This window comes from Narcine bancroftii, chromosome 3, assembly GCF_036971445.1.
Source record: "Narcine bancroftii isolate sNarBan1 chromosome 3, sNarBan1.hap1, whole genome shotgun sequence".
Lineage (NCBI taxonomy): Eukaryota > Metazoa > Chordata > Chondrichthyes > Torpediniformes > Narcinidae > Narcine > Narcine bancroftii.
This window is the reverse complement of record NC_091471.1, coordinates 223,850,104-223,869,439: the sequence shown is the minus strand read 5'-3', so window position 1 is coordinate 223,869,439 and position 19,336 is coordinate 223,850,104. Positions and strand designations below refer to the sequence as shown.

The 19,336-nt window shown below is 39.5% G+C and overlaps 1 protein-coding gene across 3 annotated transcripts in view; it reads left to right on the top strand.

Annotated features, from left to right (window-relative positions):
- The window catches only part of cfap299 (cilia and flagella associated protein 299), an 814,201-nt gene that overhangs the window by 305,523 nt on the left and 489,342 nt on the right, over positions 1-19,336 (top strand). The window contains exon 4 of one of the 3 annotated variants that reach the window (XM_069926740.1): positions 15,221-15,369. The exons of the other annotated variants lie outside the window; for them this stretch is intronic. Coding sequence (XP_069782841.1) covers positions 15,221-15,369 — 149 coding nt within the window. The remainder of the gene's footprint in view (positions 1-15,220; positions 15,370-19,336) is intronic. 3 annotated transcript variants of the gene reach the window in all.

Here is a 19,336-nt window from a genome sequence, read left to right as displayed (position 1 = left end):
ATCGGACTTGTCAGCCACAAACGAGCCTGCAGCTGACGTGGACTTTTACCCCCTCCTTAAATCTTCGTCCGCGAAGCCAAGCCAAAGAAGAAAGATAAGAACTTTCCACATATTGATTGGGACTCCTATACTTTAAAAGGACTGGATGGATTAAAATTTGTCAAATGTCTAAATCAAGATATAGAGTTGCCAACTTCAGAGAGTGGAATACTGGATCTCCTATTAGGAAACAAGACAGGATTGGAGACAGAAGTGTCTGTAGGGAGACACTTGTGTTCCAGTGATCATAATGCCATTAATTTCAAGTTAATTCTGGAGAAGGATAGGTTTGATCCTCTGGTTGAGATTCTAAATTGTAGAGAGGCCAATTTTGAGGAACTGAGAAAGGATTGTTGTTTAACCAAGGTTCCAGGAATAACTCTAGAAATTATAGGCCAGTGACCCTGATGTCAGTAGTAGGCAAATTATTGGAAGGTGTTCTAAGAAATTGGATATACAGTACAAATATTTTGATAGCCAGGACTCATTTGGGGTAGTCAACATAGCTTTGTGCATGGTTGGTCATGCTTAACCAATCTTAGAGTTTTTCAAGGACCTTAGTAAAGCCTTTGATAAGGTCCAAGATGGGAAGTTAGTCAAAAAGGTTCAGTCGCATGGTATTCATGGAGGAAGTAAACTAGATTCGACATTGGCTACACATGAGAAGCAAGAGAGAGTGGTAATGGATGATTGCTCTCAGACTGGAGGCCTGTGACTAGCGGTGTTCCTCACAGATCGCTGCTGGGACCATTTGTTATTAACTATATCAATGATCTGCGTGATAATGTGGTAAATTGGATCAGCAAGTTTGCTGATGACACAAAGATTGAAGGTGTTGTGGACAGCGAGGAAGGCTTTTAAAGCTTGCAGAGGGATCTGGACCAGCTGAAAAAATGGCCTGAGTAATGGCAGATGGAATTTAACGCAGACGAATGTGAGGTGTGGCACTTTGAAAAGACAAACCAACATAGGACTTACACTGTAAATGGTAGGGCACTGAGGAGTGCTGTAGAACAGAGGGATCTGGGAATACTGATACATTATTCCCTGAAAGTGTCGTCACAGGTGGATAGGGTCGTAAAGAGAGCTTTTGGCATATTGGACTTCATAAATCAAAGCATTGAGTATAGGAGTTGGAAAATTAAAGTGAAGTTATATGAGATATTGATGAGGCCAAATTTGGAGAATTGTGTGCCGTTTAGGTCACCTAACTACATGAAGAATATTAATATGATTGAAAAAGTGCAGAGGAGATTTACAAGGATGTTGCAAAGATTTGAAAGACTGAGTTTTAGGGAAAGGCTAAACAGGTAAGGAATTTATTGCCTGGAAATCAGAAGAATGAAGGATTTGAGAGAGATATGCACAATTATGATGAGTATATATACAATAAATGCAAGTAGATTTTTTCCACTGAGGTTGAGTGAGATATAAACTAGAGGACATGGGTAAAGGATGAAAAAGTAAAAGTTGAAAGGGAATGTTGGTGGAACTTCTTCATGCAGAGAATTTTGGAAGTATGGAACAAGCTGCCTGCTGGATTGGTAAATGCGGGGTTAGTTTTAACATTTAAGAAAAATATTGGACAGATACCTGGACTGGAGAGGTATGGAGAGATGCTCCTGGTTCAGGTCAGTGGGACGAGGCAGAAAGATATTTTAACACAGATTAGAAGATCCAAAGAGCCATTTTCTGTGCTTTAGTGATATAAGGTTCTAATTGAGTTATTCTATTTTCTTCCACACCTATTGATTTACTGCAAGGTTAAATGGCTAATGTAATTACCTCATAGCATAGGCAAGTGGAAAATGGTTCAAAGGGATCTGGGGGAGTTAAGAGATAATTAATGGCAATTTCAAACAGAAAATTATGAAATGAGGAATAGAATTGACAATCCAAGGCCATGTGCACTGCCAAACCAAGGCCTCCTGAAAATTGGAGAAACAGCATCTAATGTTTTATCTGGTCTCTCTTCAATCAAGTTTCCTTTAGGTCCCTCCTCTCTCTCTCTCTCTCTCTCTCTCTCTCTCTCTCTCTCTCTCTCTCTCTCTCTCTCCCTCTCTCTCTCTCCCTCTCTCTCTCTCTCTCCCTCTCTCTCTCTCTCTCTCTCTCTCTCTCTCTCTCTCTCTCTCTCCCTCTTTCCCTTTCCCTTTCTGTCTCCTTTCCTCCAGGTTTCCATACCCCTCCCCCTCCATTCAGAAATCTACACCCTCTCCATCACCTCAGCATTTTTCTCTTCTACCCCCCCCCCCCCCCACACACATATCAACATTTGACCTCTTGCCTGTTGGTTTGTGCTCCTTCCCTTGCCCCTTCTACCCTCTTCCTCCCACCTTTTTATTCAAGCACCTACCTGCATTTTATTGATATCTTGATGAAGGGCTCAGGCCTGGTATTCGTTATATACATTTGTTTCTCATGGCTGCTGCATGACCTGCTGAGTTTTTTCAACACTTTTGTATATTATAGGACTGATACAATTCATTTGTTCAGTGCGAGCATGGACTCAGGGGTAAAAATAAGTTAATTCTGTACTTTACCATACCTTTTCTTCCTGGTTGATGTCTAATCTGTGCACTTAAAAGTTTTTAATGGGATCCAATGTGGTGACATGGCTTGCCCTCCCCTTTATTGGAAGATAGAGCAGCATAAAAAGCAATAAAACCTAATCTATTGAAGAAAATTTTCCCTTTCTGATTCATAGTTCCATCTGTCTAAACTGAATTCCATGGAAGATTCCCAGATTATAAGGGGATTTAAGCACAAGAGATGGTCTTACAATAATATCTTCTCTTCTTTCTTCTTCTTCTTTGGCTTGGCTTCGCGGACGAAGATTTATGGAGGGGATAAATGTCCACGTCGGCTGACAAGTCCGATGCGGGACAGGCAGACACGGTTGCAGGGGAAAATTGGTTGGTTGAGGTTGGGTGTTGGGTTTTTCCTCCTTTGCCTTTTGTCAGTGAGGTGGGCTCTGTGGTCTTCTTCAAAGGAGGTTGCTGCCCGTCGAACTGTGAGGCGCCAAGATGCACAGTTTGAGGCGATATCAGCCCACTGGCGGTGGTCAATGTGGCAGGCCCCAAGAGATTTCTTTAGGCAGTCCTTGTACCTTTTCTTTGGTGCACCTCTGTCTCAGTGGCCAGTGGAGAGCTTGCCATATAACACGATCTTGGGAAGGCGATGGTCCTAGCAAAAGACCACACCTGGACTATTATACACTGTGAGTTTAAATTGGATATACTTGTTACAGAGGAAGTCTGGTCAAGATTCACCAGATGGTTTTCTCAGTTGGCAGGTCATAAGAGGAGAATGTGATTAGTTTAAAGCCTGGAATAGTGTAAGATAATCTTATTGAAAAGTGTAGAATTTATAGTAGGCTTGATAGATTTAATTCAGGAAGAAGAGCTATATGAGAAGAAATAGCTTCGAAGAGAGTTTTGAGTCTGTGAATTTCTCCACATGAATGGAATGAAATCAAGAGACATGGCAAAAATATAGTGTTTGAAGTTGAAGATCAACCAAGATGCTGCTGAATGACAGAGAAGGTTCAAAGGGTTGAATGACCTACTTCTGCTTCTGTTAAGTTTTTATGTCCATCAGCATAATGTGCAACCCTCCTAACCATGAGCAGACATCTATCAGCCCAGTTGCCACAATGAAAGTAATGGATCACAAACAAGAAAGCAAGTCATAATGGGAAAAATAGAATGGGAGATATTATTAATGATTGAGAAGGAGCATTTCTTTCTAATAATTATTTTGTCATGAATCATAATCACAGATTTCATAGAAGTTGTTAATGGAATGACTGGGGAGGTATCTGAATGTTTAAATATTGCATGCTGTAATGGTCTTCTTTTGCATAATCTTCACGTTCCAATTATTTGTTGAATATGGTTGAAACTAGATATGTAATGTGGTTAACCTGTTATTTCATTGTTTAAGGTACCTTGTTATTTCCCCTTTATCAACACCATGCACCTGCTGTGGGATGACTTATCTTTGTATGTGTGAAAACTTATCTTTGTATGAGTTATATCTGCCAGTTACAGTAATTTGGAGCTATTCCATGACTACAAAATCTCCACCCTGCCTTTCATTCTTTTTCAGATTTCCTCATATTGCTTGAAGCATATGGTGTTGAAATCAAGAGTTAATTTTTAATATTTATTTTAGACGCAGCACAGGCCCTTCCAGCCCACGAGACCATGCCACCCAAACACAGCAATTAATCAACAACCTCCATACATTTTGAAGTGTGGGAGGAACTATAAATTCCTTACAGACAGTGCCAGATTCGAACTCGGGTCACTGGTGCTGCAATAGCATTGCACTAAACCGCAATGCGAACTGTCATCCACAATTTGAGGTACATTGGCGATTAGTCTAGCATAAATAATGGCTGTAGAGAATCGTTGCATTTGTATGGTTAGAGAAATATATTTTCTCCTAATACATTGACAAATATTGAAATTGTCTGCCAGTTAAATATTAACTGTTCATTATGCACATAATAATGAAATCTTTGTGAACGATACCTTAAATCAGATGGAATAAGCTGCTACTTTGGTTGCTTTCATCTCCAAACTTTTCTGTCCGATAATGGGTCTGCTTCAATTTGGGATAATTGAGCTACATTGTTGCTCTTCATTGTTCAGAGGAAAAGAGGGCAGAACTTCAAGATTGAAGGGCATCCACTTAGAACAGATATGCAGAGGAATTTTTTTTAACCAGAGGGTGTGAATCTATGAAATTTGTTGCCACAGGAAGTTGTGAAGGTAAAATTATTGGGTGGATTCTTGATGAGCCTGGGCATCAACTGTTATGGGGAGAAGACTGGGCAGTGGAGCTGAGTGGGGAAAATGGATCAGCTCATGATTGAAATGGTGGGGCAGGTTTGATGAGAGGAATAGCCTATTTCTGGTGAGATTTCCCCTTGTTTTCATCTCCCACCCACCAGCTTCCCCTTCCCCTTCCATTTTTGCAACCTACTCCATCAGCCCACCAAGAAACACATATTCCCTTCTTCTCCCCTCTCCACCTTCCATAGGGACCACTCCTTCCATGATGCCCTGTTCGTCTCCTCCCTCCCCACCAATCCACCCCTTGGCACCTACCCTTGTGACTGCAGGAGATGCTCCACTTCTGCCCACACCTCCTCCCTTACCACCATTCAGAGTCCCCAAACATTCCTTTCAAGTGAAGCAACATTTTAGGTGTGAATCAGCAAGGGTCATTTACTGCATCTGGTGCTCCCGTTGTGATCTTCTCTACATTGGAGAGACTGGGCGCAGACTGGGAAATTACTCTGATGAGCACCTCGACTATGTCCACTGCAATAGCATGGATATAACATGAATTTTCCAAATTCCACAGATCTAATTTCAAAGTTCAAATTTATTATTAAAAACATACATGATATCACATAAACCCTAAAATGCTTTTTTTTCCTGCAGGTCAGGCAGAATTTCTACTTATAACTGTAAAGTGTTCACAAGAAGAAAGTTATGTATAAAATAGAGATAGATGTAAACAAGGATGAAATGTAAACAAACTGCAATACACAAAAAAATTCTGTAATAGATAATGCGCAAGGTTAGAGTCCTTAAATGAGTCTCTGATTGAATCTGTTGTTTAGAAGTCTGATGGTGGAGGGGTAGCAACTGTTCTTGAACCTGGTGGTCCAAGTCTTGTGGCACCTACACCTCTTTCCTGATGGCAGCAGTGAGAACGGTGTATGTCCTGGGTGGTGTGGATCCTTGATAATTGCTGCAGCTATCTGACGACAGAATTCCATGTAGATTTTCTTGATAGTGGGCAGAATTATGCCTGTGATGTTCTTCGCTTTGTACACTATCTTTTGCATGGGTATATTTGTACCCCTGTGATGCAGCCAGTCAGCACATTTTCCACTACACATAAGATTTCCAATGTCATACTGAACCTCTACAAACTCCTGTGTAAATATGAGGCACTGATTTGCTTTCTCACAATAATAGAAGTATGTTGAGTTCAGGAAAGGCCCTATGAGATAGTGACTCCCAGGAATTTAAATTTGCTCAGCATCTGCACCTCTAGTCCCCCAGTGATCACCTTTGGTTTTCCCTTCCTAAAAGCTATAATCAGCTCCTTGATTTTGGTGACATTATGAGGTTGTTGTTAGTACACCATTCATCCAATTTTCCAATCTCAATCCTGCATGCTGACTCATCACCCCTTTTTATACAGCCCACTACTGTGGTATCATCAGTGAATTTGTAAATGGTGGTGTTGTACTGAGCCACACAATCATTGATGTAAAGTCAGTAGAGCAGGGGGCTAAGTGTGCGTCCCTGTGGAACTCCAGTACTGATAGAGATTGTGGAGGAGCTTTTCTTGCCAATTTATTTTCATAGTCACACATAATTTGTAGGGAGTGATAGCACTTGCAATTTATAAACAGTTCTGGGTTTGGGGAAGCCTGAAAGGTGCAACCTATTGCCCCTGAATCTACAGGGAGCCCACTATGCTCACTAAACTGTCTTGAACCTTTGCTGACAGAAATGTTGATGGTCCCTTTTCCTCGAACAGAGAGCATAGTGAGCCCCATAATGCTGCAGTGCAGGGTATAATGCAAAATATGTCATAGATCAGCATCCTCTGGCTCTTAGATTATTTGGATATAATGAAATTTATGGTGAAAGTGACCTTAAATTCTTTGGTCAGATCAGTTTTGGCACACTTTTGCGACTGGAGGTATGTCTATAGAAGTCTACCATGACTGACGTAGACAATCCAGATGAAATATTAGGTGTTGTTTCTCCTAAGGGGATTGGTAGATACTGGATAAGTGAATTTTCCAGTTGCTTGAGACTGCGTGTGTGTGATTTGCAAATTAATGACAAGGGGTGCCAATTTTAAACCTCTGTATCTTTTACCTATTCATTTTCCATTGTTGTTTTGGTGGTGGCTTGAGGCTGCTGGCTGCTAGAATTCCAGATAACAGGTGTTTTACTGTATATTGTACTTCAAAGAGCTAAACAAAATAATTTTGTTGCCTTAAGTCTTTTAGAGGTTAGAGTCTATAGACATAGACAGTGTTCTCAGGCACAGCTGCCCGGATTCCAATACGTGTCCCACAGCTCCAGCTCATGTGGGCCATCCAGTGAAGAAGGGAAGTGTAGATCTGAGTATCATTTGTGTGAATGGCTGTTTAAATCTTGGTATTGGTGTGAATTAAAGCTAGAAGTACATGCTACCCTGTGAGTGGGTATTGAATTTATTAAAGTGGTAACATGGAACCATGGAACTGAACAACATTCAAAACAACTTTTGCACAAGAAATGGTATGTGTTCTTTGCATGAAATGCCTTGCACTCACTGCAACAAGAAGAATCAGATCAAATTTCCCAAAATGCATGATTCCCAAAGGCTAGTCACTTTTTTTTGCAAATTTCTTCAAATAATGTAATTTTAAGAAAATATGTGACACATTTTCTAGACAATAGCCTAGCTATTTCTTTCTTTCTATCCAGACTTATGTGTGAACGGTGACTGAAAGACTTTAAGTACTTAGAGATGGCTTGTTCATCAGTGGGCAGAGAAAAAAAAAATTGTGACATACCAAGACACAAAGATCAGGCTAAGTAGCCACCAACATGAAAATGGATGTGTGAAAGATGATAAATGTACCAATGCTTTCCATGCATCATAGCAAAGACTAAAACTGAGACATACAAGATATGCATACAATGAAAGTGGACTTCATCAGAAAAATCACCCTTCAATTCTATTGATGTTCCTATTCAGGCAGAAACATTTATTCCTCAAAATACATATTCCTTCTTGTTATCTTTGGCTGTACTGCATCATTGCACCTCTTTAATCACAACCAAACTGCTACCATCACAAAGTACATTTATGTTCTTGTTCTGAGCATGGTGATCTCAGATTTCACATTTACTGTCTCTATGATATCACGTACAACCCTGAGATTCTTTATCCTGCAGGCCAGGCAGTATTGCCACTAATTGGTGGTGCAAAAAAAAACCCAGACTAAACAAATAAAGAAATTATTAAAGAAATTGACTGTGCTTACAAAGAGAGAAAAAAAATCAATAAAGTGCAAAATTAACAGTCCTTCTCAATGAGTCCCGAATTGTGTTTGTTGTTGAGGAATCAGATGGTGGACGGGGAGCAGCTGTTGCTGAACCTTGGTGGTGCGAGTCCTGTGGCACCGATACCTCTTTCCAGATGGCAGCAGCGAGAACAGAGTGTGTGCTGGGTGATTGCTGCTGTTCTCTAATAGCAGCAGTCCCTGTAGATGTTCTCAATGGTGGGGAGGGTTTTACCTGTGATGTCTTAGGGCTAGGCTGTATCTACTATCTTTTACAGGGTTTGACACTCAGGCGTATTAGTGGCCCCATACCAGACCATGATGTAGCTGGTCAGCACACTTTTCACCACACATCCATAGAAATTTGACAGGGTTTATGAAGTCATACCAAACCTCTGCAAACTCCTGAGAAATTAAGGGCACTGAAATGCTTTATGTTTAGTCCAGGGAAGATCCTCAGAGATAGAGACTCCCAACCACTTATTTGCTCACCTTCTCTTACCAATGATCACTGGGTCATACACCTCTGGTTTTCCCTTCCTGAAGTCAACAATCAACTCCTTGGTTTTGGTGACATTGAGCATGAGGTTGTTATTGGTACACAATTCAGCCAAGTTTTCAATCTGACTTCATCAGATGCTGACTCATCAGCCCTTTTTAATATAATCCACTACTGTGGTATTGTCAGTGAATTTGTAGATGGCGTTGTTGTCTTACCGAGCCATATATAGATGTATATTGAGTTCAGCAGGGGGGGCTAAAAGGACAGCCCTGTGGTGCACCAGTACTGATGGAGATCATGGAGGCGATGGTCTTATCAATCCTCACTGATTGTGGACTGGAAGTGAGGAAATCTAGGATCCAATTACACAGTGGGGTGCTGAGGCTCAGGCCTTGGAGTTTGCTGATCAGTTTTGAGGGGATGGTGGTGTTAAATGCCGAATTGTAGATGATAAAGAGCATCCTAGTGTATGCATCTTTGCTGTCCAGGTGTTCCAGGACTTTGTGTAAAGCCAGTGAGATGGTATCTACCTGTTGCTACAATGGGAAGACTGGAATGAATCCATGTTGCCACTCAAACAGGAGCTGATATGCTTCAGCACCAGCCTTTCAAAACACTTCCTCACTGTTGATGTGAGTGTCACTGGTCGATGTCATTTAGGCAGGTTACTATGCTCTTCTCGGGGACCAGTACGCTTGACGCCAGTTTGAAACAGGTGGATATGATGCCCTGTGGAGTGAGATGTTGAAGATGTCCGTGAATACGTTGGCAAGTTGTTTAACACAGATTTTTAATACTAGGCTGGGTATTCCATCCAGACCGAATATTTCTCTTGGATTCACCTTCCTGAAGGCAGCCCACACATTATCCTTGGATATAGACAGGAGAGGATCCTCAGGGGACATTGGAGTGTGCAGTAATAGTTTTACCTTGTTTTTATGGTTGAATCAGGGGGAGAATGCATTGGTTTCATCTTGGAGTGAAGCTTTGTCATCTTATTGCATCGGATTTGGATTTGTTGTTTCTATTTTCAAATGGAAACTTCACCTGGGAGATTGTTTTCCAAAGGTAATACCTGCTCCTTCTGTAATTATCTGGATTTCTTGACTTAAATGCCTGTAATCTGGGTTTCAGCAGGTTCTAGATTTCATTATTCATCCAGGGCTTCTGACTAGGGAAAACACTGAAAGATTTGGTGTGGATGCAAATGTTTTCTAAACTTGAGCAATGCTCTCACCACTCCAACTGATAGAACTCCTGTTTCATTGCAATTCAGCAAATACTTTGTTAATGCAAAAAGAAGTAATGCGTGTGATTTTCATGTTCTCTATGTGAATATTTTGATCAATAGCATTACAATAATATCCCCATCATCTGGAATTCAAGCAAACGGCAAAAAAACAGAGGATAAATAGGTAAAATATACGAAATTGGCACCCCCTGGCGATTAATTCATCAGCCATGCAACACACAATCTCAAGCAACCAGCAAATTCACTTATCCAACATCTACCAATCCTCATAGGTGCCGAATACTGGAGGGGGATTGGGGGGGTGGGGGGGTGGTTTACTCTACTTTCATTAAACTCCTCTGTAATGCTGTATTATTGTTTGTCATTGCTCTGTATCTTTCCACATCAAAAGGAGTGTAGTTCTTGAATTCACTATTTTCAAGATTTTGTCTTTTAACAATCCGCATTCTTTTCAGGTCAGCTGAGGGCTAGAGTGCATACTTTTCTCACTTTTTCTATACCCCCATGAACAAGATTTATTGGAACTAATGTCATTCAATGGTTGTATTAAATTCTCACTATCTCTTCTACATTTGCTGCCATTGTTTACCTGTATATCAATCCTAGAGATCGAATAGATATTAAATCAGACCGTCTTTAATACTTAGTTATCCAAAAAGAGCACATGCAAAATGATACTAGGCAAGTTCGGCTTTATTTGAACATCAGAGCTCATCGGCTACGCTGCAACTGTTCATAATGATTTCACCTTGATTCATCATTTTCTGTGACACATCGTCCTTCAAAAAGTCCTTTTCAGGATACACCTCTTTTCATGATTGAATTTTGCTTTTTGTTGCCAAGTATTCCACAAAAACAACAGGTGAACCTGGGAAGTTTCCACTCTATTTACATTGGGAAAAGTTAATGTTTTACTGAATTCAGGTCACACCTGTTAGAGAAAAGAATTTTAATAAGATCTTTTGATGAAATTGTGGCACTACTTCCATAAATGCCTTTGTGTTAGGAATGAAGCAGAGATTAAAAATTGGTTTGAGTTTCGCATTTATTTTAAAGTTCTGTATTATTCTATGGAATTGGTGTACCATGTCAATGGGTTAACAGATTTTTTTTATGTGCTATACGCTATAGCTCTGGTTTCTTTAAAAATTAAATATTCTTTCTGTATTGTGCATCCAAGTAAAAATGTCACCGAAACAATGGGTAATACCAAATAACATCATGAATACATCATCAAATAAAAACTGAAAACAATGCATAGTCTATCATAAAATAAGAGGCCCCAGATTCTACATCTAAAATAAAATTGCTCAAGTTAAGTCATACTAATGAAACATTAAAAAGTTGAATTAAATACCTACATCAGTGATCATTTTTTCTCTCCACAGATGCTAATTGATCAGTTTTGTTCATCTAACACGTTACATTTGTGTAAATCATTTGGCTGTTCTGATCAATTTCAGTCTATCTCAGATTTTTTTTTCCCACTAACTTCCCCACTACCGGTGGTAGGCTCACAGGTTTGTAATTGCTTGGCATTTCCCTCATAACCTGCTTGATAAGAGGCCGCACACTTGTCATCTTCCAGTTACCTTGTACATCTCTCGTAGCCAACAAAGATTTAAAAATCACAGCTGGAGCTACACCAATCACATCTCTTGCCTCCCACAGTTGCCTTGGGTATCTCTCATCTAACCCTGGAGATTTTGTTCACCTCTAAACCCATTAAGGCAATAAATACCTCTTCTTTCTTTGTGAAGATGTGCACTAGATTTTCACCTTCCACTATGTTCTCAATTGCAAACAAAGCATTGCTGGAGGAATACAACAGGTGGAAACAAGTAGAAATGGAGTGTCTTGATAAAAGGTTCACACTTGAAACATTAGGCACATTTACACAGCCACTGAACAATGTAGAAAATTTCTGTTTCAATGACAGGTTAAAAATGTCAGGACAGAATTTTTCATGCAAATTCCAGTCTGTAATTTTTACACTGCTACCCCTACACATTTTTGCGGAGTGGTTGCAGTGTAAATTGACTGCAGCTACTCTGTAAGAAACAGGCCTAATGAATGCAACATTCCCCCTCCGACAAACTCTGCAACACACTAAGGCTGAGTAAAAGTGCCCTAAAAGTGCCCCTGTGTAAACGACCACATCGGGACACACCTATGGTTCGCAGGTCCAGGAGGTTGCACCGTCTTGGTGTCGAGGTTTTTGGGCTTCTGTGGATTGTGAACTGTGTGGTGGTTTCTTCATTTAGCTATCAGACTTTTAAAATCTAGAGACTAGTAGAATTCTTGCAAGCCTGGTCCAAGATGGCAGCATCCTGCAGTGGCCTCTTCTTTCTTGCTGGTTTTTTTTTTAAACTCAAGCCAACAGACTTTTAATATCAAGTCTATTATATTGTACACTGTTTCACCTGTGCCTATAGTCAAGTTTTTTGTCAATTACTGTATTGTTGATACTATTTTCTTTAATTCATTTTATATAGCTTTTTTCTTGTGTGGAAATAGTGTTATCTTGTGCTGTCTAATGCTGTTTTGTTAGTCTCGTGTCATCTAAAATATAGCACCATGATTTTTGGAAGAATGTTGTCTCGTTTTTTTTAATTGCGGTTTTAAAATGACAAATAAAGGCAAACTTGAACTTGAAAATTATAAATCATCCCAATCATATTAGGTTCTAGGTCTTCAGGGAGCTTTAAAATTAAAGAATTTAAAAAGGTCCTAACCTGTCAATAGGGAAAAAAAATATATCTAGGTATTGTAAATTTGGTGGATAATTGTTCAAAAAAAGCAAGATTTTGGTCAGAAAACTATCTAAAAAAGTTTGGATACTTAAATTTAAGCAATGATGATAACTGCTCTCTTGAACCAAAGGTAAAGAAAATCTCCTCTAAATTTCTCTCTTCTCACCCTAATTTTTACTCTCCATTTTATGTAATCTTATTCTTTCTATGTCCCCCATAATTCCGTAAATCTTTACAAGAACAGCCCAAGCCTCCTGTATACTGGTGAGAATAATCTTTCCTTCTAACTACAGTTCTCTATTCTAGGCAATATCCTGATGAATTGTTTTTGCATTCTCCCTATACTGACACATCCTTGCTGTAGTGTGACAACCAGGACTGTACACAGGACAAATGCAGTCTAACCAATGTTTTGTACAACTGCAACAGGACCTCCTAACTCTGATACAGTTCTCAATGTTTCGAAGTACTTGAAGACTAAACTGTTGTGGCTTTATTTTAAAAATAGGCTGCAAGGACAACCTAGATAAAGCTTAATGTCATGGATAAATTACTAGAGGGGATTTTGAAAGGCATTTTGAAAGGCATGAACAGATGATTGCTTTTGCCTGAAAATAATGTCTCATGAATTTGACTGAGTTCTTTTGAAGAGGCGACCAAGAAAATTCATGAGGAAAGGGCATGGACTTTCAAAAGGTCTTTTGTCTGCTGGTCGTGAATGGTCATATCACGTGGGATCCAGGGTGAGTTGGTAATTTGGATGCGGAATGGGCTTAAAAGTAGAGGACAGAGGTGTTAGTGGAGGATTGTCTCTCAGATTAGAGGCCTATAACCAGTAGGTGCTGCAGGGATCAGTGCTGGTTCGACTGTTGTTTGGCATCTATATTACCAAATTATATAACAATGTAGTTAGCATGGTTAGTATGTTTGTGGATATCACCAAAATCTGTGGTATAGTGGGCAGGAGGGAATCTTATTTAAGATTACAAGTGATCTAGATTAACTCAGAAACTAGCCCAAGGAATGTCAAATTTGAGAAATTCATTTGGATAATTTCAAGCCTTGGTTTAATCTACAATGGCACTGATTTAACACAGCTTACAAACAAATGAAGAATATCCTCACTTGTTCCTTTCAGTGCACCATGAAGTCGACTTTCTTTTACTATTCATCAGACACAACATTGCATTCTTCAACTCCCCAAACACCACCTAGCTAAATTCCTCTGACCTCTTCTCATTGGCTCACTGCCACATAGGTGATCCTGACACTCTCACTCTCCTCCTCCCAACCAAGGTAAATATGTGACCATGAAAAACTTATCAGAGTTCAACAATTTGCATATATTGTTCAAATGAGAATGTTGCACTTTAGAAGATTAAACTAGGGCAAGATTTTCAAGGTGAATAATCAGGCCAATGAGAATGTTGTGGAACAGAGAAACATGAGTGAACAGGTACTTTGCTCCACGACAGTGGTAACACTGGTAGACAGAGTGGTGAAGAAGGTGTTTATCCACTTACCTTCCTCATTTGGGGACAGGATATTGGTAAGACTATATTTTAAGTATTGTGGCCCATACTGGTCACCCAGTTATAGGAAATATATTACAGGTACACGATCCTTTATCCAGAACCCTTGGGGGACAGTGCGTTCCTAATTTCGGATTTTTCCGGATTTCGGAAAGCCCACCCGAATTGTGCGGCCTATCCACCCCCACCCACTTCCAGTCGCCCGGCAGTCTCCCCCAATGGCTGTCTCCCCTGACCGCCGGTCCCTCGGCCGTCTCCTCCGACCACAGGTCCATCGGCCACCTCCCCCAACCGCTGGTCCCCACTTGCCGGATTTTGGAGCTTTCCAGATTTTAGGTGTCCGGATAAAGGATGGTGTACCTGTATTTAAAATGGAAAGGATGCAGAAAGATTCATGAGAATGTTTCTTGGGCAGGTATGCTTGAATGTTAAGAAACTGGAGTGTAGGAGACTAAAGAGACAGAGACCAGAGACTGCAGATGGTGTAATATGGAGCATCAAACAATCTGATGAGGATCTTAGTAGGTCAAGCAGCATCAATAGGAGAAGAAGAATGGTCAGTGTTTTGGACTAGAACCCTTTATCAAGTCTAATGCAAGAGTTTATCAAATCATGAGGGTCATAGATAAGGTAAATAGTCCTAGTTTTCACCCACCGTCAAGGAACCCAAAACCAGAAGACATGAATTAAGGTGAGTGGAGAAAGACACCACTCATACAGAGAGTGTTGGCTATATGGAACCAAATGGCAAAGCAAATATTAGAGGCAAGGACACTTGCAACATTTAAAAGACATTTAGACAGACACATGGATAGGAAAGGTTTAGAGGGTCACAGACTATATGACCACAAGAAATAGGAGTAGAATTAGGCCATTAAGCCGATCAAGTTCACCCCTCCTCTTTATCATGGCTGAATTACTACCCTTTTTAACCCCATTCTTCTGCCTTCTCCCTGCAACCCTTGATTTCCTTCCTAATCAAGAACCCATCTTAAATGTACCCAGCCTGTAGGGGAAAAAAATGAGTAATTTGTTTACTTACCTTTTTAGGTTGGGGTCCCGTTGGTTCCCACGAGTGTCGGAGGCGTCTGCGCGTTTGTTTGGCTTTCCACGGAAATGTTTGTTCTTGTGCACATGTGCGAGTTCCAGGAGCATACGCAGTGTGTTAGAATATTGGCGTGCCGGCTGGAACATGCACGGTGCGTTAGTGTATTGGAGTGCCAGTTGAAGTATGCACAGTAGTGTATGATGCATTTTGGGAGCTTCAGGTAGTATTATAAAAAACATGATGACATTGAGAACGGTGAATGAAATGCTCATAGCTTTCGTTGACCTTTAGCATAAATGTTATGGTGTATACATGGAGCTTTAATGGAAATGTTATTTATAGTAATTTCATCAAATGTTGTAGAAGATCCTTACCAGTTTGCATGTTAAATAAAGGATTTAAATGCACCTGGATTTGTATTGGAAATAATTGAAACGTGTCACAATCAAATGTCTCACCTGGCCTTCAAACAACTATTTGATGGATCGAAGTTGCTATATTTTCATCAATGATATGGTTGCAGCAGCTGCTGGCTTGGCTGTTCGGGAGTAACGTATTAAAGGCATGAAGGTTGCAGATCTTAGAGAAGAATTGAACCAATGGAAACTAGATACAAGTGGAAGTAAGTGTTCTTATTGTAGACTGAACCTGTCAAGGGAAGAAGTCAAGGCTTCGGTTGATGGGAATGAAGACATTGCAAAATCATTGCTGAAGACAATGACTGAATATGAAGACAGCAACTTGGAAATGGCTGAAGTTTGTCAGCAAACGGTGATGAAGAAAATGAAAAGGATAAAGGCACAAAGGGTGTACAATTTAAATTGAAGAAAGAGTCAAGTAGTAACTTAACACATGACCTGCAGGAAGAAATACAAGCAGGTGACAGAGAAGCAAATGAAGTTCTTCCAGTTCAAGCTCCAGATTTTCTAGTACAACATCAATTTGTAAAATTAAGAGCTGAAAAGGCTGCTATTGAGTCAGAGCAAGAATGGCTTAAGGAAAAATACGCCTTAGAAAAAAAAAATAGAGGAAGAGCAGGTGGAGCAGTTGCGAAGAGAGGAAGAGCAGCTAACCAAAGGAAGAGGAGCTGCGACAGAAGCAGCTACGAAGAGAAGGGAGCAGCTATTGAAGAGAAGCCGAAACAGGAGCAGCCAAGGAAAAAAGAGGATAAAGTGTATGGAATAATATTTTAAGAGTCAAAGGAAACACAACTAATTATTAAGACAGAAATCTTAGTACCATGAGTGCGCCGCAAACATTCAAGGACAAATCCTTTCAGAGCATGGTATAGCCAAGCCACGTACCAGTGGTAACATCTGCCAATAGAGCTGCGGCTTGGGTTCAGTCAAATGCTGCAGCTTCTTTGGCATTCAAATCAAGCATAAGAAATACATGTGAGGTTTCCAGATACATTACCTGCTACAAGAGGTAGTGAACAGAGCAACAAACTATCATTCATGAGAAGAAACAATGAAATAGCTGCATCATTGATCCAGTTACAGTCTCTCTCTCTTCTTTACCCAAAAAGGAGATTCAAGCTTTTGATGGAGGCCCACTTCAGTACCAAGCATTCATGAGATCTTTTAGACGCAATATGGAAAACAAGTGTCAAGATCCTGATGATTGTCTTTATTATTTGGAAATGTTCGTAGAAGGACAGCCAAAGGAACTTGTAAAGAGTTGTCATCATATGTTCTTGGAAAGAGGATTCGACAGAGCTAAGTTTTTACTAGAGCAGCATTTTGACAACAAGCATCGAATTGCTTTAGCTTATATGGATAAAGCTCTTAAATGGTCATCAATAAAACCGAATAATGCAGAGGCTCTATAAGCATACATTCTCTTTTTAAGAGGATGTTGTAATGCCATGGAAGATATTGACAACATTAGTGAGCTTGACATGCCTGGTAATATGCGAATCATCTTAATGAAATTACTCTACAGAATGTGGGATAGAGGGAGAAATTTGGCTTGTGATTTCCAGAAAAATAAATCAATCAAAGAGCTACCTTAAAGGATCTGGTGCATTTTCTTAGAGGGCAGGTGTACATTGAAACAGATCAAATATATGGAAATACTAGAGACACTTCAATGGGGAACAAAGATAGATGGAGGTCCAACTCACAGTCCAGTCCAAAGTTGAAAAAGAGTACTTTTGCTACTATTATATCAGTTATAAATAAAGAAAAAGGATAAAGTAACTAAGGACAATGAGAGTTTGCCTTTTGAGAAGAGTTGTTTTTTCTGTAAAGGTGAACATGCTTTGGAAATGTGTTTATGGTTGAAAAAGAAGGAACACAAAGAGAAAATTGCTGTTTAAAAGGAAAATGGAATATGTTTCGGCTGCCTGTGTAAAGGGCACATCAGTGAAAACTCCAGGAAGCAACTTAATTGTAACATATGCAATTTTAAGCATCCTAAATTGGAAAAGGAGCAAACAGAAACAAAGGAAAGGTCAGAAAGCAAGTGGTCTTACTGGGGCCAGTTTGGATAACTGCCAAATCTCAATAGTTCCTGTACAAGTCAAGAGCAAGAATGGGGATGCATTAATATGCACTTATCCATTTCTTGACCCAGGCAGTACTGCATCTTTTTGCATGGTGGGACTGATGAACAAACTTAATGTTCAAGGAAGAAAGCCGAAGATTATGTTGAAAACCATGAGAAAAGAAAAGGTAATTGAAGCCAGCATTGTTTCAGGCTTAGAGGTGGTTGGATTGCATGACAAATGTTTTTGTAATGTTCCAATTTTAGAAGACTATGCCTGTGCATGAAGGAAATATTCCACATAATAATGATATCCATCAGATTTTTTAAATTTCTAGAACATTTATCTATCTGAAGTTAATTCTGAGGTAGAGATGCTGATTGGTTCAGATGTACCAAAGGCTTTGGAACCACTAGGCGTAATATGAGGAAGGGAAGATGGGCCTTATGCTGCTAAGGCTAGGCTTGGATGGACAATTAATGAACCTTTAGGAGGAAATAATTATATTGCTCAGGAACAGTAGAGACAAGGGTGAACAGGATTTCGGTTGTGAAATTTGATGAGTTGTGGGAATGGCAAAACACTAAATAAGAAATTAATTTCTGAAGAAAAGAAATCAAAGGCATCTAAACCAATATTGAAGGCATTATTTTAATCAGGAATGGATGAAAATGAAATATGAGAAGTTGCAAATACTGCCTGTGATTATTCCTGTGTAATTGAATCAGAGACTAAAACAAAAGACTGAACAAATTTGAAAGTCACTTTTGTTGTTCCAAAATTACAGCAGACTAAGATAATGAGAACATTTTGCAACATGTTGCAAAATTGGGGAACGCAGAAAATTGGACTGATGGAATAAAGGAACACGTGACTGACAATTTGCTTCAACTGCATTCAGAGAACAAAATGTTGAAAAATGGCTTGGAAATATTAAATAATCATGAAAACAATGGATGGAAAGATTTTAACTTTTTACTCAGAAACAAAGCTGAATTTCAAAAAGATGGGAATGAATCCATGATTCTTGAGTTTTGAAAGTGACTAAGGGAAAGGTCCAGAGGGAGGTTGACAAGAATAAAGATTTCATTGTAAATAAAATTCGCAAGGTCAGAAAGTGAAAGAAAAGAATAACTACTGAAGAAATGAATACAGTCATTACAGAAAGAGATTCGTCAGTTTCAAAATGTAGAAGGTTGGAGGAAGAGATTCATTTTTGAAAGAGAACACAAAACTGTTGACTGCAGAAAACAAACAAGAATGTAACTTGAAGGATAAGTGCAGAAAGAAAGAGAAATTGCATTTCAGCAAAGTGACAAATAAGGTGAAGAAATAATGTCATTTGAATCTTATTTATGACCAGAAAATAAAGAGATGAGCAAGTCTGTTCCAGGGAAGGTTGAAGAGACTCATTCATTAAAATCAAGCAGATCAAATAAATCGTCAATATTTGGTGTTAAGAGTTCACCTTCTTCCTACAAGAAGCAGAATGCTGAAGAAGTACCTCATGTTAAACGTAAGTGGAAACCTATGTCTATTTTGTCTGAGAAAGATTTGAGGTTTACTGATCAATGTTTTAATTCAAAAATTCTGGAGAAAAAGGAACTGTATAAGCACAAACTAACTATTT